This window comes from Pristiophorus japonicus, chromosome 9 (genome assembly GCF_044704955.1).
Source record: "Pristiophorus japonicus isolate sPriJap1 chromosome 9, sPriJap1.hap1, whole genome shotgun sequence".
NCBI lineage: Eukaryota > Metazoa > Chordata > Chondrichthyes > Pristiophoridae > Pristiophorus > Pristiophorus japonicus.
This window is the reverse complement of record NC_091985.1, coordinates 200,702,354-200,728,448: the sequence shown is the minus strand read 5'-3', so window position 1 is coordinate 200,728,448 and position 26,095 is coordinate 200,702,354. Positions and strand designations below refer to the sequence as shown.

At 43.9% G+C, this 26,095-nt stretch overlaps 1 protein-coding gene across 1 annotated transcript in view; it reads right to left on the bottom strand.

Moving 5' to 3' along the window:
- Positions 1–12,245: 12,245 nt before the first annotated feature.
- LOC139272809 (zinc finger protein 773-like) overlaps positions 12,246–26,095 on the bottom strand; it is a 68,344-nt gene continuing 54,494 nt past the window's right edge. Inside the window, exon 3 of the mRNA XM_070888918.1 lies at positions 12,246–13,174. Within this exon, the coding sequence (XP_070745019.1) occupies positions 12,399–13,100 (702 nt within the window). The 5' untranslated portion in view covers positions 13,101–13,174 and the 3' untranslated portion in view covers positions 12,246–12,398. The remainder of the gene's footprint in view (positions 13,175–26,095) is intronic.

Here is a 26,095-nt window from a genome sequence, read left to right as displayed (position 1 = left end):
GACACCTCTTTATAAAAGTCCTCGGTCAATGGTCTAAATTTACCTCCCCTTCTACGTGATTCCGAAAGCCTCCGGTTTGCGAACCCTCTGGTTGGTGATATGCTCGAGATCCCTAGACGTCTAAATTCGGCGGTGTGTTAGTTAATTCATCACCGACCCACTGATTCGGCTGGAAAGCCTACGACTCGAGACCCCAGTAAAGAAATCAGTATTATGGCAGCAGAAGATAAGAGCAAATAATTGCCTACAACTGTTAAAGGTGGGCAGGCACCACCTGAAGTTTCGATAGATGAAATCCTCAAACAGTTGAAAGAATACATAGAGCAACAATTCAACTTATCTAAAACCTGTATTAAGATCGAATGAAAATATGGTACCTCCAAAGGACAATGGTCCTTGGACGAGATCAAAAGGGTCTGGGGAAAAACGACCCATATGAAAAATAAAGAATGAACCAGATGGTCCCTAGCTGTTATGGGACAGATCTGACAGCGGAATGAAATTATAACGTGTTCCCAATATGATAGGGACCTGACCAGTACAAAGGACCAATTGCAAGCGGTTTGTGAACAGCTGAGACAGAAAAAGCTTGAACTTGAAAAGTCGGAAGCAGAAGTTAAAAATCTTAAAGGTGAAATTAAAGAATGGAAAAAATAATTAGGTCAAGAGACAGTAATAGGAAAAGGAATGTGTATCAGTCAATTCCCAGGGTACCCATGTTTGGATAAATTAAAAGCGCAAACCCGAAGACACGACCGAGGAATAGATATGGATTCTGAGTCCTCCGACGATACAGGGTTGGAGGATGAAGAATTAGGGGGTGCGCTTTGCCACGTTTAAAAAAAGACGAGTTGTAGTCAAATCAGAAGAGACTGCGGATGAGGACGGAACCAAAAATACGAAGAAAAGGGTGTATACAGAATACTTATTTCATGATCCGGCAGACCCAGAGAAAATTGATAAATGGTCCAAGGAATTGCCCAATCCAAAGACAGGGGGAGTGAAAACGTGGGACCAATTGGACCGCTTAAGAAATATATATCAACTTCATCCCTGGGACGGAATGCAAATTTTGACCATAATGGTGCCAAAAACACAGGGAAGAAAATTGCACGACAAGGTAGAAGAAGCTTTGGGGCAAGAATTAAACGCAGGATGGGAGGCGATTAAACACTGGCTGCAAGCCTTCAGTCCAGCTAAGACAGACTGGGGAAAAATTGCAGCCTGCCAACAGAAAGGCACAGAGGAGGTCCTGGAGTATGACGAGTGGTTTAGATGCACGTGGCTAGAACATTCGGGAATGAATAATAGGGATGAGGAAATGGATGAACAAGTGTTTGGACCCCTGAAAGCAGCTTTTGTGGCAGGTCTAAAGCCAGAATTGTCCAAAATGCTTAAGGTAGTGTTACCAGGCTGGGAAGGTAGAGGAACTACCTTTGCAGTGTTGGTGCATCGATGTAACCAATTAGACAGGGATATGGGAGCTAAAGTCCGAGCTGCGCAGGCTATGGGATGGAAATCCCAGGATTCTGATAAACAGTCATTTGGAACATTACGCGGAAAATGTCATTGTGGGAAAGAAGGTCACTGGGCCAAGACGTGCAGGGCGAAACAGCAAGGTTGCGGCCGGGACAGAGGACGCAGCCAGGGATACAATTCAGCCAACAAACTAGGTTTGTTATAAGATAACGACCTCAGAGAAGCATTTAAGTGACTGACAATAGAACAACAGAAGGAGTTACTTGGGATAGCAAAAAACGATAAGAGCCCGCCCTAGCCCCCCTCCTCGCACTAATACAACAGAGGGGAGATAGAAATATAGAAACATAGAAAATAGGTGCAGGAGTAGGCCATTCAGCCCTTCTAGCCTGCACCACCATTTAATGAGTTCATGGCTGAACATGCAACTTCAGTACCCCATTCCTGCTTTCTCGCCATACCCCTTGATCCCTCTAGTAGTAAGGACTTCATCTAACTCCCTTTTGAATATATTTAATGAATTGGCCTCAACTACTTTCTGTGGTAGAGAATTCCACAGGTTCACCACTCTCTGGGTGAAGAAGTTTCTCCTCATCTCGGTCCTAAATGGCTTATCCCTTATCCTTAGACTGTGACCCCTGGTTCTGGACTTTCCCAACATTGGGAACATTCTTCCTGCATCTAACCTATCTAAACCCGTCAGAATTTTAAACGTTTCTATGAGGTCCCCTCTCATTCTTCTGAACTCCAGTGAATACAAACCCAGTTGATCCAGTCTTTCTTGATAGGTCAGTCCCACCATCCCGGGAATCAGTCTGGTGAATCTTCGCTGCACTCCCTCAATAGCAAGAATGTCCTTCCTCAAGTTAAGAGACCAAAACTGTACACAATACTCCAGGTGTGGCCTCACCAAGGCCCTGTACAACTGTAGCAACACCTCCCTGCCCCTGTACTCAAATCCCCTCGCTATGAAGGCCAACATGCCATTTGCTTTCTTAACCACCTGCTGTACCTGCATGCCAACCTTCAATGACTGATGTACCATGACACCCAGGTCTCGTTGCACCTCCCCTTTTCCTAATCTGTCACCATTCAGATAATAGTCTGTCTCCCTGTTTTTACCACCAAAGTGGATAACCTCACATTTATCCACATTATACTTCATCTGCCATGCATTTGCCCACTCACCTAACCTATCCAAGTCACTCTGCAGCCTCATAGCATCCTCCTCGCAGCTCACACTGCCACCCAACTTAGTGTCATCCGCAAATTTGGAGATACTACATTTAATCCCCTCGCCTAAATCATTAATGTACAATGTAAACAGCTGGGACCCCAGCACAGAACCTTGCGGTACCCCACTAGTCACTGCCTGCCATTCTGAAAAGTACCCATTTACTCCTACTCTTGGCTTCCTGTCTGACAACCAGTTCTCAATCCACGTCAGCACACTACCCCCAATCCCATGTGCTTTAACTTTGCACATTAATCTCTTGTGTGGGACCTTGTCGAAAGCCTTCTGAAAGTCCAAATATACCACATCAACTGGTTCTCCCTTGTCTACTTTACTGGAAACATCCTCAAAAAATTCCAGAAGATTTGTCAAGCATGATTTCCCTTTCACAAATCCATGCTGACTTGGACCTATCATGTCACCTCTTTCCAAATGCACTGCTATGACATCCTTAATAATTGATTCCATCATTTTACCCACTACTGAGGTCAGGCTGACCGGTCTATAATTCAGTTTTCTCTCTCCCTCCTTTTTTAAAAAGTGGGGTTACATTGGCTACCCTCCACTCGATAGGAACTGATCCAGAGTCAATGGAATGTTGGAAAATGACTGTCAATGCATCCGCTATTTCCAAGGCCACCTCCTTAAGTATTCTGGGATGCAGTCCATCAGGCCCTGGGGATTTATTGGCCTTCAATCCCATCAATTTCCCCAACACAATTTCCCGACTAATAAAGATTTCCCTCAGTTCCTCCTCCTTACTAGACCCTCTGACCCCTTTTATATCCGGAAGGTTGTTTGTGTCCTCCTTAGTGAATACCGAACCAAAGTAGTTGTTCAATTGGTCTGCCATTTCTTTGTTCCCCGTTTAGACTTCCCCTGATTCTGACTGCAGGGGACCTACGTTTGTCTTTACTAACCTTTTTCTCTTTACATATCTGTAGAAACTTTTGCAATCCGCCTTAATGTTCCCTGCAAGCTTCTTCTCGTACTCCATTTTCCCTGCCCTAATCAAACCCTTTGTCCTCCTCTGCTGAGTTCTAAATTTCTCCCAGTCCCCGGGTTCACTGCTATTTCTGGCCAATTTGTATGCCACTTCCTTGGCTTTAATACTATCCCTGATTTTCCTTGATAGCCATGGTTGAGCCACCTTCCCTTTTTTATTTTTACGCCAGACAGGAATGTACAATTGTTGTAGTTCATCCATGCGGTCTCTAAATGTCTGCCATTGCCCATCCACAGTCAACCCCTTAAGTATCATTCGGCAATCTATCCTAGCCAATTCACGCCTCATACCTTCAAAGTTACCCTTCTTTAAGTTCTGGACCATGGTCTCTGAATTAACTGTTTCATTCTGCATCCTAATGCAGAATTCCACCATATTATGGTCATTCTTCCCCAAGGGGCCTTGCACAATGAGATTGCTAATTAATCCTCTCTCATTACACAACACCCAGTCTAAGATGGCCTCCCCCCTAGTTGGTTCCTCGACATATTGGTCTAGAAAACCATCCCTTATGCACTCCAGGAAATCCTCCTCCACCTTATTGCTTCCAGTTTGGCTAGCCCAATCTATGTGCATATTAAAGTCACCCATTATAACTGCTGCATCTTTATTGCATGCACCCCTAATTTCCTGTTTGATGCCCTCCCCAACATCTGTTTGGAGGTCTGTACACAACTCCCACTAACGTTTTTTGCCCTTTGGTGTTCTGCAGCTCTACCCATATAGATTCCACATCATCCAAGCTAATATCTTTCCTAACTATTGCATTAATCTCCTCTTTAACCAGCAATGCTATCCCACCTCCTTTTCCTTTTATTCTATCCTTCCTGAATGTTGAATACCCCTGGATATTGAGTTCCCAGCCCTGATCATCCTGGAGCCACGTCTCCGTAATCCCAATCACATCATATTTGTTAACATCTATTTGCACAGTTAATTCATCCACCTTATTGCGGATACTCCTTGCATTAAGACACAAAGCCTTCAGGCTTGTTTTTTTAACACCCTTTGTCCTTTTAGAATTTTGCTGTACAGTGGCCCTTTTTGTTCTTTGCCTTGGGTTTCTCTGCCCTCCACTTTTCCTCATCTCCTTTCTGTCTTTTGCTTTTGCCTTCATTTTGTTTCCCTCTGTCTCCCTGCATTAGTTCCCATCCCCCTGCCATATTAGTTTAACTCCTCCCCAACCGCACTAGCAAACACTCCCCCTCGGACATTGGTTCCGGTCCTGCCCAGGTGCAGACCGTCCGGTTTGTACTGGTCCCACCTCCCCCAGAACCGGTTCCAATGCCCCAGAAATTTGAATCCCTCCCTGCTGCACCACTGCTCAAGCCACGTATTCATCTGCGCTATCCTGCGATTCCTATTCTGATTAGCACATGGCACTGGTAGCAATCCCGAGATTACTACTTTTGAGGTCCTACTTTTTAATTTAGCTCCTAGCTCCTTAAATTCTTTTCGTAGGACCTCATCCCTTTTTTTTAACCTATGTCGTTGGTACCAATGTGCACCACGACAACTGGCTGTTTCTCCCTCCCTTTTTAGAAAGTCCTGCACCCGCTCAGAGACATCCTTGACCCTTGCACCAGGGAGGCAACATACCATCCTGGAGTCTCGGTTGCGGCTGCAGAAACGCCAATCTATTCCCCTCACCATTGAATCCCCTATCACTATCGCTCTCCCACTCTTTTTCCTGCCCTCCTGTGCAACAGAGCCAGCCACGGTGCCAAGAACTTGGCTGCTGCTGCCCTCCCCTGATGAGTCATCCCCCCCAACAGTACTCAAAGCAGTGTATCTGTTTTGCAGGGGGATGACCACAGGGGACCCCTGCACTACTCTTCCTGCTGGTCTTGCATTCCTTATCTGGCTGTGGACCCTTCTCCTGCAGTAAGACCAACTCGCTACACGTGCTACTCACGTCATTCTCAGCATCGTGGATGCTTCAGAGTGAATCCACCCTCAGCTCCAATTCCGTAACGCGGACCGTCAGGAGCTGGAGGCGGATACACTTCTCACACACGTAGTCGTCAGGGACATCGGATGGGCTATATATAACTGTGAGGATGGGCGATAAGGATGTGGACTGTCTTTTAGACACAGGGGCGGAATTAACATGCTTACCCCTACAATATGGAGACTTTTTGCCGTTGGATGGTAGGACACGTACAGCCTATGGAGTTAGGGGCCATAAAATGGAAATTAAAAGGACAACACTGGTACTTATAGGGGTGGGTCCACATGAAGTAATCACGCTGGTCTGGATAGGCCAAGTAGATCAACCCCTTTTGGGAATAGACGTTCTAATCCAAGTAGATTCATCGTTGCATTTCGAGGATGGTCGGGTGACATGGTCAATTAGAACTTTGAAGAAAGAAGAATTGAAGGAAAACCCGATATGGGCTAAAGATAAGAACGATTGTGGCCTACTCCAGATGGAGCCTGCGTCATTTACCGGGACCAAGCCTCCATGCACTAAACAGTATCCCATCTGTCCAACTGCCATCGCGGGAATCTTACCGGTTATTCAGCAATTGGAGAAACAAGGGGTGCTTATTAAAACGCATAGCTCCTCCAATAGCCCTATGTGGCTGGTACAGAAATCTAATGAGACTTGGCGTTTGACTGTCGATTATAGGAAAGCTAACCAGTGTATTGATCAAAAAGCTCCTTTGGTCGCAGATCCCTCCACCATTTTTAATGCCCTCAAACCGGAACATAAATATTTCTCGGTTATAGATATGGCAAACGGATTTTGGTCGGTGCCTCTGGCACCGGAGGTTCGACAGTGGTTTGCTTTCACTGCCCAAGGACAACAGTATACTTGGACCTGGTTACCACAGAGTTTCCACAACAGCCCTACGGTATTCCACATGGCTTTACAAAGCCATTTGCAAGAATTACCTCCCCTGTCATCCACAGTCATCCAATATGTAGACAATATCCTGCTAGCTTCAAACACGGAGGAACAGCATGAACAAGATTTACGAGCTTTGCTGGACCACCTTTGGCTGAAAGGACATAAAGCCAGCATCGACAAATATCTCAAGAAGAGGTTGTATACCTGTGACAAAAGATTTCACAAGGAAAGAGAGAACTTACCCAGGACAGAACTGCAGCCATCCGGGCTGCTAAAAAACCCACCACTATTCAGGAACTAAGATCCTTTTTGGGATTGTGTGACTTTAACAGAAATTGGATTGACTCCTTCACACAGCTTGCTCAGCCACTGAATGATATCTTAAAAGGGAAACATGCCTCTAAAGAAGCCATCACTCTCATTAAGGAACAGCAAGAGGCCTTCCTGAGTTTGAAAAAGGCTTTGTGTTCGGCACCGGCTCTGGGAATCCCCGACAGTGGTAAGCCATTTACCCTGTTTGTCCATGAGAAAGAAGGATAACATAGGGATCGGCAAAGACCTATTGGCTATTATTCGGTAAAACTGGATGCGGTAGCCCTCGGTTGTGGAAGTTGCCTAAGGGCCATGGAAGCTACATGTCGAGTGGTAATGATCACTGCGGGTCTAGTCCTCAACCAAAAACTGATTGTCAAGTGTCCCCACACCGTACACGCTTTGCTGTGTATGTCTCAGGTGATGGACCCGCTAGACAGCAGTTTTGGAAGCTCCAAATTTCCATATCGTCCGGGCCAGCCCGGTTAATCCTGCAACTATGCTCCCGATGTCAGAATCGAGGGAGCAAGAGGGGGGAGAATGTGAAGAGCATGACTGCATGGAGATTTTAAAAGAAACAGAAGAAGCAGCCTTAGCAGCAGAGGAGCCTCTGCACAACCCAGACCTCATCCTGTTTACAGATGGTTCCTCCTTTGTGGACAATGGTACGAGAAAAGCAGGATGGGCAGTTACAACCTTATATGACGTAGTGGCAAAAGGATGTTTACCCTCAGGAACATCAGTACAACAGGCCGAGTTACGGGCCCTGTCAGAAGCATGTCGAATAGCAGAAGGACAGACAGCTAATGTCTACACAGATTCGCGTTATGCTTTTGGAATCGCTCACGACTTTGGTATGTTATGGCAGAAAAGAGGATTCCTCACTGCTGCTGGTACACCTATCCAAAATGGAAAAGAAATCCGAGACTTACTAGAGGCCATACAATTACCTCAGTAAGTGTCCACCCTGAAGTGTAAGGCCATACCAAGGAAAATACCACAGAAGCACAGGGAAATGCCCTAGCCGACCAGGCAGCTAAAGATGCCACCTCACAGGGCGCTCCCCCAGAAGAACCCAACACAGATGTGCAGATTGAAAGCACTCAGGACTCTGACACGAGACCTTCAAACAATGCAAGGAAAGTGCTCCTGAGAGGAAAAATGGACATGGATTGAGGCAGGAATTAAGCTATGCAAAGATGGTGTCTGGATACAAAGAGTTACCGACAAGCCAGTCGCGCCACAAGTGCTTATGCCTTTTTTAGCCCAACAGATCCACTCGTGGGGACACTTGGCCTCACAACAGATGACGGCACGGTTCCAGAAAAGCTGGTGGGGTCGGGGATTTAAAAAACATGTTCAGCTGGTAGCAGACCGCTGTGTGGTCTGCCAGAAAAATAATTCTGGACCCATTAAGGTAATGCCCCAACTGAGGCCCCCTGCCCCTGTCGGACTATTCCAGGTTGATTATATATCTCTCCCTCCATGTCAAGGATACAATAACATTCGTGTCATGGTCGGCAGATTCTCTAGATGGGTAGAAGCTGTCCCAACTAAAAGAGCCACAGCCAATCACACTTCAAAGGTCTTGTGTAAGGATTACATTCCCCGATGGGGAGTCCCGAGTAGCATTGACGCAGATCAGTGAACACACTTCACAGGTGCTGTCTGCCAAGAAGTCTGTCGGTTACTGAACATTACGTGGGATTTACCTTTGGGTGCCAAATGGGAGGGACCTTACCAAGTGTTATTGACCACCCAGGCAGCTGTTAAAGTCCAAGCAAAGAAAGCCTGGATCCACGCCTCACGTTAAACGAGCACTTGTAACTGAAGCTGAAATCTGACAAGGACAATTACTTTTTGCCAAAATATAGAAATTTACTGTATTACTGACTACAGGTATTCTAGGCATTTGCCTACTTCTTACTAGCTGACCCTCTGTATCCAGGGAATTACATGTAAATATATTTTTACATATGTCATACATTTATGCCAAAAAAAGTAACGTTTCTAGTTGTTGGGTGTGTGTGCGCATATTCCTATTCACTCAAAGGGAGGGATTCCCTTGAGGCCAGTTCCCTTGAATATCTCGGAAATGGCTGAGTGGATAATTAATCAAAACAAAACAGCCAATGCGTTTCAGGATACGGAAGACTGGACACATAAATGGAAGTCAGCAGGTTACAATCTGACTACCTTTGAAGGGGGGTACCAACCGTGCTACAATAATTCCAAACAGCCCCCATTTTTTGTTATCACTAATATAACTGGGATAGGAAGACTGGGGGAATCGGTTTGTCTGATTAGAAATATCAAAGGAGGCCAAAATATGGGGTATAGTAACCGCTCCCGGAATTATAATGTAATCAAGCCACGGAACTGTCCAAACTGGGCCGATGTGGGAATTCTTAACGTAGCAGGGATTCTGAATAAAACAGATGGAAAAGCCTGGACAGGCCCCGGAGTGTTGCTGACAAAGAAACAACTAAACTTCATTGCCTATAATGGCACCTATTGGGTGTGTGGCCACAAGGCCTATCCTTGGCTGCCCCAGAATTGGACAGGATCCTGCTATTTAGCCTACATTGTGCCATATATGTATCATATAAAGTCACTGTCAGAACATCTACACCTTCCTAAGAGAGCTATCACAGAAACAGAGAGATTCTTTGCCATTCTGATCCCCAGGTATGGGACCGCCAGACTGGCAAGGGAATCCATTAACATGGCATCCGTTGTGGAATGGGTAACCAATGATACTTCAGAGGCCCTAGTTAAAATCAATGCAGAAATGGTAGCAATCCGCACAGTAGCCCTACAGAATAGACTGGCCCTTGACTACCTTGTGCCCTACTCGGAACTGAGTGTTGCACATATCTCCCAGATAGCTCCGAAGAAATTACCCACTTAGCGGAACATATCCAAAAGGAGGTAGAAAAACTTAAGCAACCCCCATCATTCACTTTGTGGAGTGGAGCCACTGAATGGCTAGGTTCAATAGGAACTTCATTGGTGGAAGGTTTAATTCTATTCATTGTAATTATTTTACTTTTATATTGTTTGTTTATGTTGATTAAATGTTGTTGCAACCAGGCGGTTGTAGCTGCTGTCCCGCAGGTGAGACACCTTGCAGGTTCCAGCAGACCGTCTGTACGTGGCACAGGGGTATGTTAATGCTTAAGGGAAGGTTGCTTTACTGGTTGAATTAAGATATTGATTTGGATTAAATTGGATAAGGTTAATTAACCTACCAAAACCAGACTTCCATTGTGGCCACGATGGAATTCGGGTTGATGTAAATTTGTGTGGAAGCTACTAATCCGGATATGTAGCAAAACACATCAACAAATTTTAGAAGGAAACTCTATTAACATGTATGAATTTATTTTGTAGAATGTTTAACCAGTGATGCCTGATGTTTTATGATTCAGTTTGTGAAAGAATCAAAGGGGGGATTGATAGAGAATTCAGACAGGCTGCAAAGTTGAGAAAACACAGACTCCATGTCTACGTGCGACTGAGCACATTGCATTAAGTCATCAATCAACTTGGCAGTTCAGGACCTTTGGCAGCGAGCCAATTAGGGGTTTAGAATATATCAATTGAGCCAATAAGGTCAAAGGAGACAAGTTCTGTAAATTGATCCAGGATAAGAATGGCCATTTTTTGCCATGTGTTCTAAGAAGGACAAAGGACCTGGCAATCAGCCAGAGCTTGTTGCTGCTGCCAGAATAAAATTACATTAAATCTACAACTGGAGTTTGCATTTCACTGAAAATTAAGAGATCTAACAGCCGGCCCGGCCCAACAGGGTGAGCGTGGGCCAGGCCGGGCCAATAGGTTGAGCCCGGGCCGGCCCAATAGGGTGAGCGTGGATGTCCCACATTGAGCCACAGCTGACAATGGGTGGCACACTCACCTCTGAGTCAGAAGGTTGTGGGTTCAAGTCCCACTCCAGGGACATGAGCACATAAATCTAGTCTGACACCCAAGTGCAGTGCTGAGGGAGTGCTGCACTGTCGGACGGGCAGTGCTGAGGGAGTGCAGCACTGTCAGAAGGGCAGTCTATCGGATGAGACGTTAAACCGACGCCCCGTCTGCTCTCTCGGGTGGACGTAAAAGATCCCATGACACTATTTGGATGAAAAGCAGGGGAGTTATTTCCGGTGTCCTGAAAAGCATTTAAGCTTCAATCAACACAAGTTTATCTGGACATTATCTTGGGAGCTTGCTGTGCACAAATTGGCTGCCACGTTTCCCACATTACAACAATGACTACACTCCAAAAGTACTTCATTGGTTGTAAAGTGCCTTGAGATGTCCGATAGTCGTGAACGTCACTATATCAATGTAAGTCTTTCATTCAGGACAGACAGCAGGGATTATTTCTGGAAATAACACTGTAGTGAGAAAGGAAATGCAGTGGATGTTGTGCAGATGGATTGTCAAAAGTTGTTTGATAAGGTGCCGAACAGGAGGCTTGTTATAAAATTAAGGCTCATGGTATTAAAGGGAGTGGGGCACTGTGGATAGGAAGTTGGGTAAAGGCAGAAAAGAGAGAGTAGTGGTTAATGGATGTTCGTCAGACTGGAGGGATGTCCACAGTAACTGACACGGGGTCAGCCCGCTGGATGGAACCTCGGGCACCCTGAGCTTGATCTCCGGTCCCAAATGCCCCCTTACATCAGTCTCCCCTCACTTTTATACCCTGCAGTGATCCACCTCTGGCACCGGACTCTTCTTTGTCTTCTCTGCTGGGTTTGGGCAGGAAGTGAGGAAAAGACAGCTGGAACTTCTCTAATCTGTGATTTACAAGGACACTTTCCCTGGTTCCCAGCAGTTACTTTTCTTCAGTAATTTTCTTTATCTCTAAACTACCCTGCCTGCTGTTAATTCTGCTATTTCTTATAGTTTCACAATTATAGGTATAAACATCACACATTATAATCTAATCTATTCTATTACTCGCTCTAGTTTAAGCTTACATTGTGGTTACTAACAGACAAACCCTGTTCTTTCTCCTGATCTGATTACAGATTCCAACAGTGGGTTCAGTGAATGGAATGTCTTTTCAGTGTTGCCATGGCGACCTGTCTGCAGTGAATCGATTGTTTGAGTTTGTAACTCACATTAAACTTCTCTTTCCCATAATACACATTATATTAGACATTTCATGTTAATGTATTTTAACCATTACGTTAAAACATGTTTGTCTCTGAGCAATTATTGCCCCATTGGAGACAGTTTTCGGTATTTGGGAAACCCCGTTAAAGTGCGCTTGGTAAAAGTATCAATAAACGCCACTGGAGGCAAACACAATCAGCGGTATTTTACTCCCCTTTCAGGGGCAAGAGTCAATATGACCTTTCACCCTTTGATTTATTTGATATGTATCCAGATTATTAAACTACAGCCAGTTATAGGGGTCATTATCAGCAGAAACAAACTCCAAATGTCAGAATGTACTTGGTTCAGTGCGGGATGTGATTAACAGCAGAATCCAACCTCTGCAGTCAATTGTGAACTCGCTGGTGTTTCAGCAGGGTGTATGACCGAGTGAATCCCTTCCCACACACACAGCAGGTGAATAGCCTCTGCCCAGTGTGAATTCGCTGGTGTTTCAACAGGCTGGACAATCGAGCGAATCCCTTCCCACACTCAGAGCAGGTGAACGATCTCTCCCCGGTGTGAACTCGCTGGTGGGTCAGAAGGCTGGATGACCGAGTGAATCCCTTCCCACACTCAGAGCAGGTGAATGGCCTCTCCCCAGTGTGAACACGCTGGTGTCTCAGTAGGCTGGATGACGTAGTGAATCCCTCCCCACACACGGAGCAGGTGAATGGCTTCTCCCCAGTGCGAACTCTCTGGTGTACCAGCAGATTGGATAAGGTAGTGAATCCCTTCCCACACTCGGAGCAGGTGAACGGCCTCTCCCCAGTGTGAACTCGCTGGTGTCTCAGCAGGTCGGATGACTGAGTGAATCCCTTCCCACACTCGGAGCAGGTGAATGGCCTCTCCCCGGTGTGAACTCGCTGGTGTGTCAGCAGGCGAGATGAGGTAGTGAAACCCTTCCCACACTCGGAGCAGATGAACGGCCTCTCCTCAGCGTGAATTCGCTGGTGTGTCAGCAGGTTGGACGATTGGCTGAAGCCTTGTCCACATACAGAGCACGTGTACCGTCTTTCCCCACTGTGAACGGTGCTTTTTGCTTCCATATTCAAAAGCCGTCAGATCTTGATGTGATGTTTAATTTGAGCTTCCAGTCTGCAAATCTTCCCCTTTTAATATTCTGCAAAAAAAATTTCAAACAAAAGGGGGAGGGTGAAAGAGAAGCCACAAAAACACAAAGGCAGGAGCTTAATTAATCTGGTTATTTGTGCGGCCGTCAGCAGAACTAAGTGACCATGAAAGTTGCCGGATGGTCATAAAAACCCAATTGGTCACTAATGTCCTTCAGGGAAGGGAACCTGCCACCTGCTTTGGGCCTACACATGACTCTGGCCTCTGCGGAGGAGAGGTGTGGTGGGGAGCGATTTAATACACCTGCAACTTGGCCAGAGCTTTGACAGAGCCTCCCAAACCTGTAACCTCTACCACCGAGATGGACCAGGGCAGCAGGTGCATTGGAAATCCATCACATAAGAACATAAGAATTAGGAACAGGAGTAGGCCGTCTAGCCCCTCGAGCCTGCTCCGCCATTCAACAAGATCATGGCTGATCTGGCCGTGGACTCAGCTCCACTTACCCGCCCGCTCCCATAACCCTGAATGGTTATAAATCTATTTATCTGTGACTTGAATACATTCAATGAGCTAGCCTCAACTGCTTCCTTGGGCAGAGAATTCCACAGATTCACATCCCTCTGGGAGAAGAAATTCCTTCTCAACTCGGTTTTAAATTGGCTCCCCCGTATTTTGAGGCTATGTCCCCTAGTTCTAGTCTCCCCGACCAGTGGAAACAACCTCTCCGCCTCTATCTTGTCTATCCCTTTCATGATTTTAAATGTTTCGAAAAGATCACCCCTCATCCTTCTGAACTCCAATGAGTAAAGACCCAGTCTACTCAATCATAAGGTAACCCCCTCATCTCCGGAATCAGCCTAGTGAATCGTCTCTGTACCCCCTCCAAAGTTAGTATATCCTTCCTTAAATAAGGAGACCAAAACTGCACGCAGTACTCCAGGTGCGGCCTCACTAATACCCTGTACAGTTGCAGCAGGACCGCCCTGCTGTTGTACTCCATCCCTTTCGCAATGAAGGCCAACATTCCATTCGCCTTCCTGATTACCTGCTGCACCTGCAAACTAACTTTTTGGGATTCATGCACAAGGACCCCCAGGTCCCTCTGCACCGCAGCATGTTGTAATTTCTCCCCATTCAAATAATATTCCCGTTTACTGTTTTTTTTCCCCCCCAAGGTGGATGACCTCACATTTTCCGACATTGTATTCCATCTGCCAAACCTTAGCCCATTCGCTTAACCTATCTAAATCTCTTTGCAGCCTCTCTGTGTCCTCCACACAACCCGCTTTCCCACTAATCTTTGTGTCATCTGCAAATTTTTTTACACTACACTCTGTCCCCTCTTCCAGGTCATCTATGTATATTATAAACAGTTGTGGTCTCAGCACCGATCCCTGTGGCACACCACTAACCACTGATTTCCAACCCGAAAAGGACCCATTTATCCCAACTCTCTCCTTTCTGTTAGCTAGCCAATTCTCTATCCATGCTAATACATTTCCTCTGACTCCGCGTACCTTTATCTTCTGCAGTAACCTTTTGTGTGGCACCTTTTCGAATGCCTTTTGGAAATCTAAATACACCACATCCATCGGTACACCTCTGTCCTCAATGCTCGTTATATCCTCAAAGAATTCCAGTAAATTAGTTAAACATGATTTCCCCTTCATGAATCCATGTTGCGTCTGCTTGATTGCACTATTCCGATCGAGATGTCCCGCTATTTCTTCCTTAATGATAGCTTGAAGCATTTTCCCCACTACAGATGTTAAACTAACCGGCTTATAGTTACCTGCCTTTTGTCTGCCCCCTTTTTTAAACAGAGGCGTTACATTAGCTGCTTTCCAATCCGATGGTACCTCCCCAGAGTCCAGAGAATTTTGGTAGATTATAACGAATGCATCTGCTATAACTTCCGCCATCTCTTTTAATACCCTGGGATGCATTTCATCAGGACCAGGGGACTTATCACCTTGAGTCCCATTAGCCTGTCCAGCACTACCCCGCTAGTGATAGTGATTATCCCAAGGTCCTCCCTTCCCACATTCCCGTGACCAGCAATTTTTGGCATTGTTTTTGTGTCTTCCACTGTGAATACCGAAGCAAAATAATTGTTTAAGGTCACAGCCATTTCCACATTTCCCATTATTAAATCCCCCTTCTCATCTTCGAAGGGACCAACATTTACTTTAGTCACTCTTTTCCGTTTTATATCTCGGTAAAAGCTTTTACTATCTGTTTTTTATATTTTGCGCAAGTTTACTTTCGTAATCTATCTTTCCTTTCTTTATTGCTTTCTTAGTCATTCTTTGCTGTCGTTTAAAATTTTCCCAATCTTCTAGTTTCTCACTAACCTTGGCCACCTTATACGCATTGGTTTTAATTTGATACTCTCCTTTATTTCCTTGGTTATCCATGGCTGGTTATCCCTTCTCTTACCGCCTTTCTTTTTCACTGGAATATATTTTTGTTGAGCACTATGAAAGAGCTCCTTAAAAGTTCTCCACTGTTCCTCAATTGTGCCACCGTTTAGTCTGCGTTTCCAGTCTACTTTAGCTAACTCTGCCCTCATCCTACTGTAGTCCCCTTTGTTTAAGCATAATGCGCTCGTTTGAGACACTACTTCCTCACCCTCAATCTGTATTACAAATTCAACCATACTGTGATCACTCATTCCGAGAGGATCTTTTACTAGGAGCTCGTTAATTTGTCCTGTCTCATTACACAGGACCAGATCTAAGATAGCTTGCTCCCTTGTAGGTTCTGTAACATACTGTTCTAAGAAACATCCCTTATGCATTCTATGAATTCCTCCTCAAGGCTACCCCGTGCAATTTGATTTGACCAATCGATATGTAGGTTAAAATCCCCCATGATTACTGCCGTTCCTTTTTCACATGCCTCCATTATTCCCTTGATTATTGTCCGCCCCACCGTGAAGTTATTATTTGGGGGCCTATAAACTACGCCCACCAGTGACTTTTTCCCCTGACTATCTCAAATCTCCACCCACAACGATTCAACATTTTGTTCATTAGAGCCAATATCGTCTCTCACAACTTCCCTGATATCATCCTTTATTAACAGAGCTACCCCACCTCCTTTCCCTTCTTGTCTATCTTTCTGAATTGTCAGATACCCCTGTATGTTTAATTCCCAGTCTTGGCCACCCTGCAACCACGTTTATGTAATGGCCACCAAATCATACCCATTTGTAATGATTTGTGCCGTCAACTCATTTACTTTATTTCGAATTCTCCAAGTTCCTCTCCAAGTCTCACATCATCCTGACTTGGACAGATACCGCCGTTCCTACATCGTCACTGGGTGAAAATGCTGGAACTCCTCACTGAACAGCACTGTGGGAGGACTCTCACCACGCAGACTGCAGCGGTTTGAGAAGGCAGCCCACGTCACCTTGTCAGGGGAAAAATGTCACCTTGCTTGCGACACCCACATCCGAAGAGTGGATTTAAACAAATCTGTATTTTGAAAGTCTCTACAGAAATTCTTGTTCCTAAAACAATGCTCTTCGACATTGTGTGGGCAGTGTCAGTTTAGCAACCTAATCTTCCCAGAATCCACCTCTGTTGACAGTCTCACATCGGAAATTGTTGGGCCCGACTATCCTCAAAAATACTGGGGGTTAAACCCAGCAGCTTCTCCCCGCTTTCTACTCCAGCTCAAACTGATGCAACAAACAGGAGGCCAGGGACAGACTTCCGCATCCAGCGCCCACCCTGATACAAACCGGCTCTGAATTGGTCGCTCTGCGTTCCCAGTATAGAAACACTTAAGAGAAGCATATGAGGGCAGAAGTGAATAGAGGCGTATGCTGACAGAGTTAGAACCATAGAATTAGAGAATGGTTACAGCACGGAAGCTGACCATTCGGACCGTCGAGCCTGTGCCGGCTCCCTGCAAGAGCACCTCAGCTGATCCCACTCCCCCGCCCTTACCCCATAGCCCTGCAAATATTTTTCTTTCGGGAACTTATCCAACTCCCTTTAGAACTGCCGTGATTGAGTCTGCCCCCAACTCCCTTTCAGGCAGCGCATTCCACATCCTAACCACTCGCTATGTTAAAAAGTTTTTTTCTTATCTCGCCTTTGATTCTTTTGTCAATGACCTTAAATCTGTGTCTTCTGGCTCTCAACCCTGTTGCCATAGGAACAGTTACTCTCTATCTACGTTGTCAAGGCTCCTTGTGATTTTGAACACTTCGATGCAATCTCCCCTCAACCTTCTCTGCAAGAAGGAGAACGCCCCAGTTTTTCCAGTCTATCCACGGAACTGAAGTTTCTCAATCCTGGCATCATTCTTGTAAATCTTTTCTGCACCCTCTCTATGGCCTTCACACTCTTCCTAAAGTGCGGTGCCCAGAATTGGGCACAATGCTCCAGTTGAGGCCAAACCAGTGTTTTACACCGGTTGATCATAATATCTACACTTTTGTACTCTACGCCTCTACTCATGAACCCCAGGATCCCGTAGGCTTTTTTAACTGCTTTCTCAAACTGTGCATCAACCTTCAACCTCCGTTCATGGACCCCTTTTAGGATTGTAACCTTTAGTTTATATTTCCGATCCTCATTCTTTCTACCAAAATGATTCACTTTGCACTTTTCTGCCCATTCCACCAGCCTGTCTATGTCTTCTCACTGTTCATTATACTTCCATGTTTCCTGTCAAGTGCAAATTTTGAAAGTGTGTCCTCTGCACCCACATCTAACTCATCAATATATATCAAGAAACGCAGTGCTTCAAGTGCAACATAAACAGAGCCAGGGTCCAGATCAGTAATAAGTGAGACAGGGACTGATGTAATAAAACACGGACACAGGGTCGAGTACGGTAACAACTGAGACAGGGTCTAGTGTAATATAAACCGAGACATGGTCTAGTGTAATATAAACAGAAACAGGGTGTCGTGTAATATAAATAGAGACAGGGCCTCGTGTAATTTAAACAGAGACAGGGCCTAGTGTAATATAAACAGAGACAGGATCTAGTGTAATATAAACAGAGACAGATCCCAGTGTAATATAAACAGAGACAGGGCCTCGTGTAATATAAACAGAGACAGGGCCTCGTGTAATATAAACAGAGATAGGGCCTAGTGTAATATAAACAGAGACAGGATCTCGTGTAATATAAACAGAGACAGATCCCAGTGTAATATAAACAGAGACAGGGCCTCATGTAATATAAACAGAGACAGGGCCTCGTGTAATATAAACAGAGACAGGGTCTAGTGTAATATAAAGAGAGACAGGGTCTAGCATATATAGAGACAGGGTCGAGTGTAATATAAACAGAGACAGGGTCTAGTGTAATATAAACAGAAACAGGGTGTCGTGTAATATAAATAGAGACTGGGTCAAGCATATAAATACAGACAGGGTCTAGTGTAATATAAACAGAGACAGGGTCTAGTGTAATATAAAGGGAGACAGGGTCTAGCATATAAATAGAGACAGGGTCTAGTGATATATAAACAGAGACATGGTGTAGTGTAATATAAACAGGGACAGGGTCTGGTGTAATATAAACAGGGACAGGGCCCGGTGTAATACAAACAGAGACAGGGCCTCGTGTCATACAAACAGAGACAGGTTCTAGTGTAATATAAACAGAGACAGGGCCTCGTGTAATATAAACAGAGACAGGGCCTCGTGTAATATAAACAGAGACAGGGTCTCGTGTAATATAAACAGAGACAGGGCCTCGTGTAATATAAACAAAGACAGGGCCCGGTGTAATATAAACAAGGACAGGTTCTGGTGTAATATAAACAGAGACAGGGTCTTGTGTAATATAAACAGAGACAGGGTCGAGTGCAATAGAAACAAGGACAGGGTCGAGTGCAATAGAAACAAGGACAGGGTCTCGTGTAATATAAACAGAGACAGGGTCTAGTGTAATATAAACAGAGACAGGGTCTAGTGTAATACAAACAGAGACAGGTTCTAGTGTAATATAAACAGAGACAGGGCCTCGCGTAATATAAACAGAGACAGGGCCTCGCGTAATATAAACAGAGACAGGGCCTCGTGTAATATAAACAGAGACAGGGTCTAGTGTAATATAAAGAGAGACAGGGTCTAGCATATATAGAGACAGGGTCGAGTGTAATATAAACAGAGACAGGGTCTAGTGTAATATAAACAGAAACAGGGTGTCGTGTAATATAAATAGAGACTGGGTCAAGCATATAAATACAGACAGGGTCTAGTGTAATATAAACAGAGACAGGGTCTAGTGTAATATAAAGGGAGACAGGGTCTAGCATATAAATAGAGACAGGGTCTAGTGATATATAAACAGAGACATGGTGTAGTGTAATATAAACAGGGACAGGGTCTGGTGTAATATAAACAGGGACAGGGCCCGGTGTAATACAAACAGAGACAGGGCCTCGTGTCATACAAACAGAGACAGGTTCTAGTGTAATATAAACAGAGACAGGGCCTCGTGTAATATAAACAGAGACAGGGCCTCGTGTAATATAAACAGAGACAGGGTCTCGTGTAATATAAACAGAGACAGGGCCTCGTGTAATATAAACAAAGACAGGGCCCGGTGTAATATAAACAAGGACAGGTTCTGGTGTAATATAAACAGAGACAGGGTCTTGTGTAATATAAACAGAGACAGGGTCGAGTGCAATAGAAACAAGGACAGGGTCGAGTGCAATAGAAACAAGGACAGGGTCTCGTGTAATATAAACAGAGACAGGGTCTAGTGTAATATAAACAGAGACAGGGTCTAGTGTAATACAAACAGAGACAGGTTCTAGTGTAATATAAACAGAGACAGGGCCTCGCGTAATATAAACAGAGACAGGGCCTCGCGTAATATAAACAGAGACAGGGCCTCGTGTAATATAAACAGAGACAGGGCCTCGTGTAATATAAACAGAGACAGGGTCTCGTGTAATATAAACAGAGACAGGGTCTCGTGTAATATAAACAGAGACAGGGCCTCGTGTAATATAAACAGAGACAGGGCCCGGTGTAATATAAACAAGGACAGGTTCTGGTGTAATATAAACAGAGACAGGGCCTAGTGTAATATAAACAGAGACAGGATCTAGTGTAATATAAACAGAGACAGATCCCAGTGTAATATAAACAGAGACAGGGCCTCGTGTAATATAAACAGAGACAGGGCCTCGTGTAATATAAACAGAGACAGGGCCTCGTGTAATATAAACAGAGACAGGGCCTCGTGTAATATAAACAGAGACAGGGTCTAGTGTAATATAAAGAGAGACAGGGTCTAGCATATATAGAGACAGGGTCGAGTGTAATATAAACAGAGACAGGGTCTAGTGTAATATAAACAGAAACAGGGTGTCGTGTAATATAAATAGAGACTGGGTCAAGCATATATAGAGACAGGGTCTAGTGATATATAAACAGAGACAGGGTCTAGTGTAATATAAAGAGAGACAGGGTCTGGTGTAATATAAACAGGGACAGGGCCCGGTGTAATACAAACAGAGACAGGGTCTAGTGTAATATAAACAGAGACAGGGTCCAGTGCAATATAAACAGAGACAGGGCCTCGTGTAATATAAACAGAGACAGGGCCTCGTGTAATATAAACAGAGACAGGGCCTCATGTAATATAAACAGTGACATGGCCTCGTGTAACACAAACAGAGACAGGGTCGAGTGTAATATAAACAGAGACTGGGTCTAGCATATAAATACAGACAAGGTCTAGTGTAATATAAACAGCGACAGGGTCGAGTGTAATATAAAGAGATACAGGGTCTAGCAAACAAATAGAGACAGGGTCTAGTGAAATATAAACAGAGACAGGGTCTCGTGTAATATAAACAGAGATTGGGTCTAGTGTGATATAAACAGAGAAAGGGCCTGGTGTAATATAAACAGAGACAGGGTCTCGTGTAATATAAACAGAGACAGGGCCTCGTGTAATATAAACAGAGACAGGGCCTCATGTAATATAAACAGAGACAGGGTCTAGTGTAATATAAAGAGAGACAGGGTCTAGCATATAAATAGAGACAGGGTCTAGTGAAATATAAACAGAGACAGGGTGCAGTGTAAAATAAACAGGGACAGGGTGAGTTTAATAGAAACTGAGACAGGGTCTAGTGTAATATAAACAGAGATTGGATCTCGTGTAATATAAACAGAGACAGGGTCGAGTGTAATATAAACAGAGACAGGGTCTAGTGTAATATAAACAGAGACAGGGTCTAGTGTAATATAAACAGAGACAGGGTCTAGTGTAATATAAACAGAAACAGGGTGTCGTGTAATATAAATAGAGACTGGGTCAAGCATATAAATAGAGACAGCGTCTAGTGTATATATAAACAGAGACAGGGTCTAGTGTAATATAAAGAGAGACAGGGTCTAGCATATAAATAGAGACAGGGTCTAGTGATATATAAACAGAGACAGGGTGTAGTGTAATATAAACAGGGACAGGGTGTAGTGTAATATAAACAGGTAGAGGGTCTCGTGTCATATAAACAGAGACAGGGTCTAGTGTAATATAAACAGAGACAAGGCCTTGTGTAAAATAAACAGAGACAGGGCCTCGTGTAATATAAAGAGAGACATGGTGTAGTGTAATATAAACAGGGACAGGGTCTGCTGTAATATAAACAGGGACAGGGCCTGGTGTAATATAAACAGAGACAGGGCCCAGTGCAATACAAACAGAGACAGGGCCTCGTGTCATACAAACAGAGACAGGTTCTAGTGTAATATAAACAGAGACAGGGCCTCGCGTAATATAAACAGAGACAGGGCCTCGTGTAATATAAACAGAGACAGGGCCTCGTGTAATATAAACAGAGACAGGGCCTCGTGTAATATGAACAGAGTCAGGGCCTCGTGTAATATGAACAGAGACAGGGCCTCGTGTAATATAAACAGAGACAGGGTCGAGTGTAATATAAACAGAGACTGGGTCTAGCATATAAATACAGACAGGGTCTAGTGTAATATAAACAGAGACAGGGTCGAGTGTAATATAAACAGAGACAGGGTCTAGTGTGATATAAACAGAGAAAGCGCCCGGTGTAATATAACAGAGACAGGGTCAAGTGTTATAGAAACAGAGACAGGGTGTAGTGTAATATAAATAGAGATAGGGTCCAGTGTAATATAAACAGGGACAGGGCCGAGTGTAATATAAACAGAGACGGGGTCGAGTGTAATATAAACAGAGACAGGGCGCAGTGTAATATAAACAGAGACAGGGCCTCGTGTAATATAAACAGAGACAGGGCCTCGTGTAATATAAACAGAGACAGGGCCCGATGTAATATAAACAGAGACAGGGCCTAGTGTAATATAAACAGAAACAGGATCTAGTGTAATATAAACAGGGACAGGGCCCAGTGTAATATAAACAAGGATAGGGTTTAGTGTAATATAAACAGAGAGAGATCCCAGTGTAATATAAACAGAGACAGGGCGCAGTGTAATATAAACAGAGACAGGGCCTAGTGTAATATAAACAGAAACAGGATCTAGTGTGATGTAAACATAGACCGGGCCCAGTGTAATATAAACAGGGATGGGGCCCAGTGTAATATAAACAAGGATAGGGTCTAGTGTAATATAAACAGAGGGGGTATATTGTAATATAAACAGAGACAGGGTTGGGTGAAATATAAACAGATACAGAGTCTAGTGTAATATAAACAGAGACTGGGTCTAGTGTAATATAAACAAACAGAGACAGGGTCGAGTGCGATATAAACAGAGAAAGGGCCTGGTGTAATATAAACAGAGACAGGGTCGAGTGTAATATAAACAGAGACAGGGCCTCGTGTAATATAAACAGAGACAGGGTCTAGTGTAATATAAACATAGACAGGGTCTCGTGTAATATAAACAGAGACAGGGTCTCGTGTAATATAAAGAGAGACAGGGTCCAGCATATAAATAGAGACAGGGTCTAGTGAAATATAAACAGAGACAGGGTGCAGTGTAATATAAACAGGGACAGGGTGTAGTTTAATAGAAACAGAGACAGGGTCTAGTGTAACATATACATAAACTGGGTCTCGTGTAATATAAACAGAGATTGGGTCTAGTGTAATATAAACAGACACAGGGTCTCGTGTAATATAAACAGAGACAGGGTCGAGTGTAATATAAACAGAGACAGGGTCTAGTGTAATATAAACAGAAACAGGGTGTAGTGTAATATAAAGAGAGACAGGGTCTAGCATATAAATAGAGACAGGGTCTAGTGATATATAAACAGAGACATGGTGTAGTGTAATATAAACAGAGACAGGGTCTTGTGTAATATAAATAGAGACAGGGCGCAGTGTAATATAAACAGAGACAGGGTTTCGTATAATATAAACAGAGACAGGGTCTAGTGTAATATAAACAGAGACAGGGTCGAGTGTAATATAAAGAGATACAGGGTCTAGCATACAAACAGAGACAGGGTCTAGTGAAATATAAACAGAGACAGGGTCTCGTGTAATATAAACAGAGATTGGGTCCAGTGTAATATAAACAGAGACAGGGTCTAGTGTGATATAAACAGAGAAAGCGCCCGGTGTAATATAACAGAGACAGGGTCAAGTGTTATAGAAACAGAGACAGGGTCTAGTGTAATATAAATAGAGACAGGGTCCAGTGTAATATAAACAGGGACAGGGCCGAGTGTAATATAAACAGAGACGGGGTCTAGTGTAATATAGAGAGAGACAGGGTCCAGTGTAATATAAACAGAGACAGGGCGCAGTGTAATATAAACAGAGACAGGGTTTAGTGTAATATAAACAGAGACAGTGCCCATTGTAATATAAACAGAGACAGGGCCTCGTGTCATATAAACAGAGACAGGGCCTCGTGTAATATAAACAGAGACAGGGCCTCATGTAATATAAACAGAGACAGGGCCTCGTCTAATATAAACAGAGACAGGGCCTCGTGTAATATAAACAGAGACAGGGCCTCGTGTAATATAAACAGAGACAGGGCCTCGTGTAATATAAACAGAGACAGGGCCTCGTGTAATATAAACAGAGACAGGGCCTCGTGTAATATAAACAGAGACAGGATCTAGTATAATATAAACAGAGACAGATCCCAGTGTAATATAAACAGAGACAGGGTCTAGTGTGATGTAAACATAGACCGGGCTCAGTGTAATATAAACAGGGATGGGGCCCAGTGTAATATAAACAAGGATAGGGTCTAGTGTAATATAAACAGAGGGGGTATATTGTAATATAAACAGAGACAGGGTTGGGTGAAATATAAACAGAGACAGGGACTCGTGTAATATAAACAGAGATAGGGCCTAGTATAATATAAACAGAGACAGGGCCTCGTGTAATATAAACAGAGACAGGGCCTTGTGTAATATAAACAGAGACAGGGTCTAGTGTAATATAAAGAGAGACAGGGTCTAGCATATAAATAGAGACAGGGTCTAGTGAAATATAAACAGAGACAGGGTGCAGTGTAATATAAACAGGGACAGGGTGTAGTTTAATATAAACAGAGATTGGGTCTAGTGTAATATAAACAGGTAGAGGGTCTCGTGTCATATAAACAGAGACAGGGTCTACTGTAATGTAAACAGAGAACAGGCCTAGTATAATATAAACAAAGACAGGGTCTAGTGTAATATAAACAGAGACAGGGTCCAGTATAATATAAACGGGGACGGGGTCCAGTGTAATATCAACAGAGACTGGGTCCAGTGTAATATAAACAGAGACAGGGCCCGGTGCAATAGAAACAGAGACAGGGTCTAATGTAATAGAAACAGAGACAAGGCCTCGTGTAATACAAACAGAGACAGGGTCTGGTGTAATATAAACAGAGACAGGGTCGAGTGCAATATAAACAGAGACAGGGCCCAGTGTAATATAAACAAGGACAGGGTCTGGTGTAATATAAACAGAGACAGGGTCCGGTGTAATATAAACAGAGACAGGGCCCAGTGTAATATAAACAGCGACAGTGTCTAGTGTAATATAAACAGGGTCAGGGCCCAGTGTAATATAAACAAGAATAGGGTCTAGTGTAATAGAAACAGAACAGGGCCCAGTGTAATATAAACAGAGACAGGGCCTCGTGTAATACAAACAGAGACAGGGCCTCGTGTAATACAAACAGAGACAGGTTCTAGTGTAATATAAACAGAGACAGGGTCTCGTGTAATATAAACAGGGACAGGGTCTCGTGTAATATAAACAGAGACAGGGTCTAGTGTAATATAAAAATAGACTGGGTCTCGTGTAATATAAACAGAGATTGGGTCTAGTGTAATATAAACAGAGACAGGGTCTAGTGTGATATAAACAGAGAAAGGGCCCTGTGTAATATAACAGAGACAGGGTCCAGTGTAATATAAACAGGGACAGGGTGTAGTTTAATATAAACATAGACTGGGTCTCGTGTAATATAAACAGAGACAGGGTCAAGTGTAATATAAACAGAGACAGGGCCTAGTGTAATATAAACAGAGACCGGGTCCAGTGTAATATAAACAGAGACCGGGTCCAGTGTGATATAAACATAGACAGGGCCTAGTGCAATATAAACAGAGACAGGATCTAGTGTAATATAAACAGAGACAGGGCCCAGTGTAATATAAACAGCGACAGAGTCTCGTGTAATATAAACAGGGACAGGGCCCAGTGTAATATAAACAAGGATAGGGTCTAGTGTAATATAAACAGAGAAAGGGTGCAGTGTAATATAAAGAGAGACAGGCTCGAGTGTAATATAAACAGAGAAAGGGTCTAGTGTAATATAAACATAGATAGGGTCCAGTTTAATACAAACAGAGACAGGGTCGAGTGTAATATAAACAGAGACAGGGTTCAGTGTAATATAAACAGGAATGGGGCCCAGTGTAATATAACAAGGATAGGGTCTCGTGTAATATAAACAGAGGGGGTATATTGTAATATAAACAGGGACAGGGTTGGGTGAAA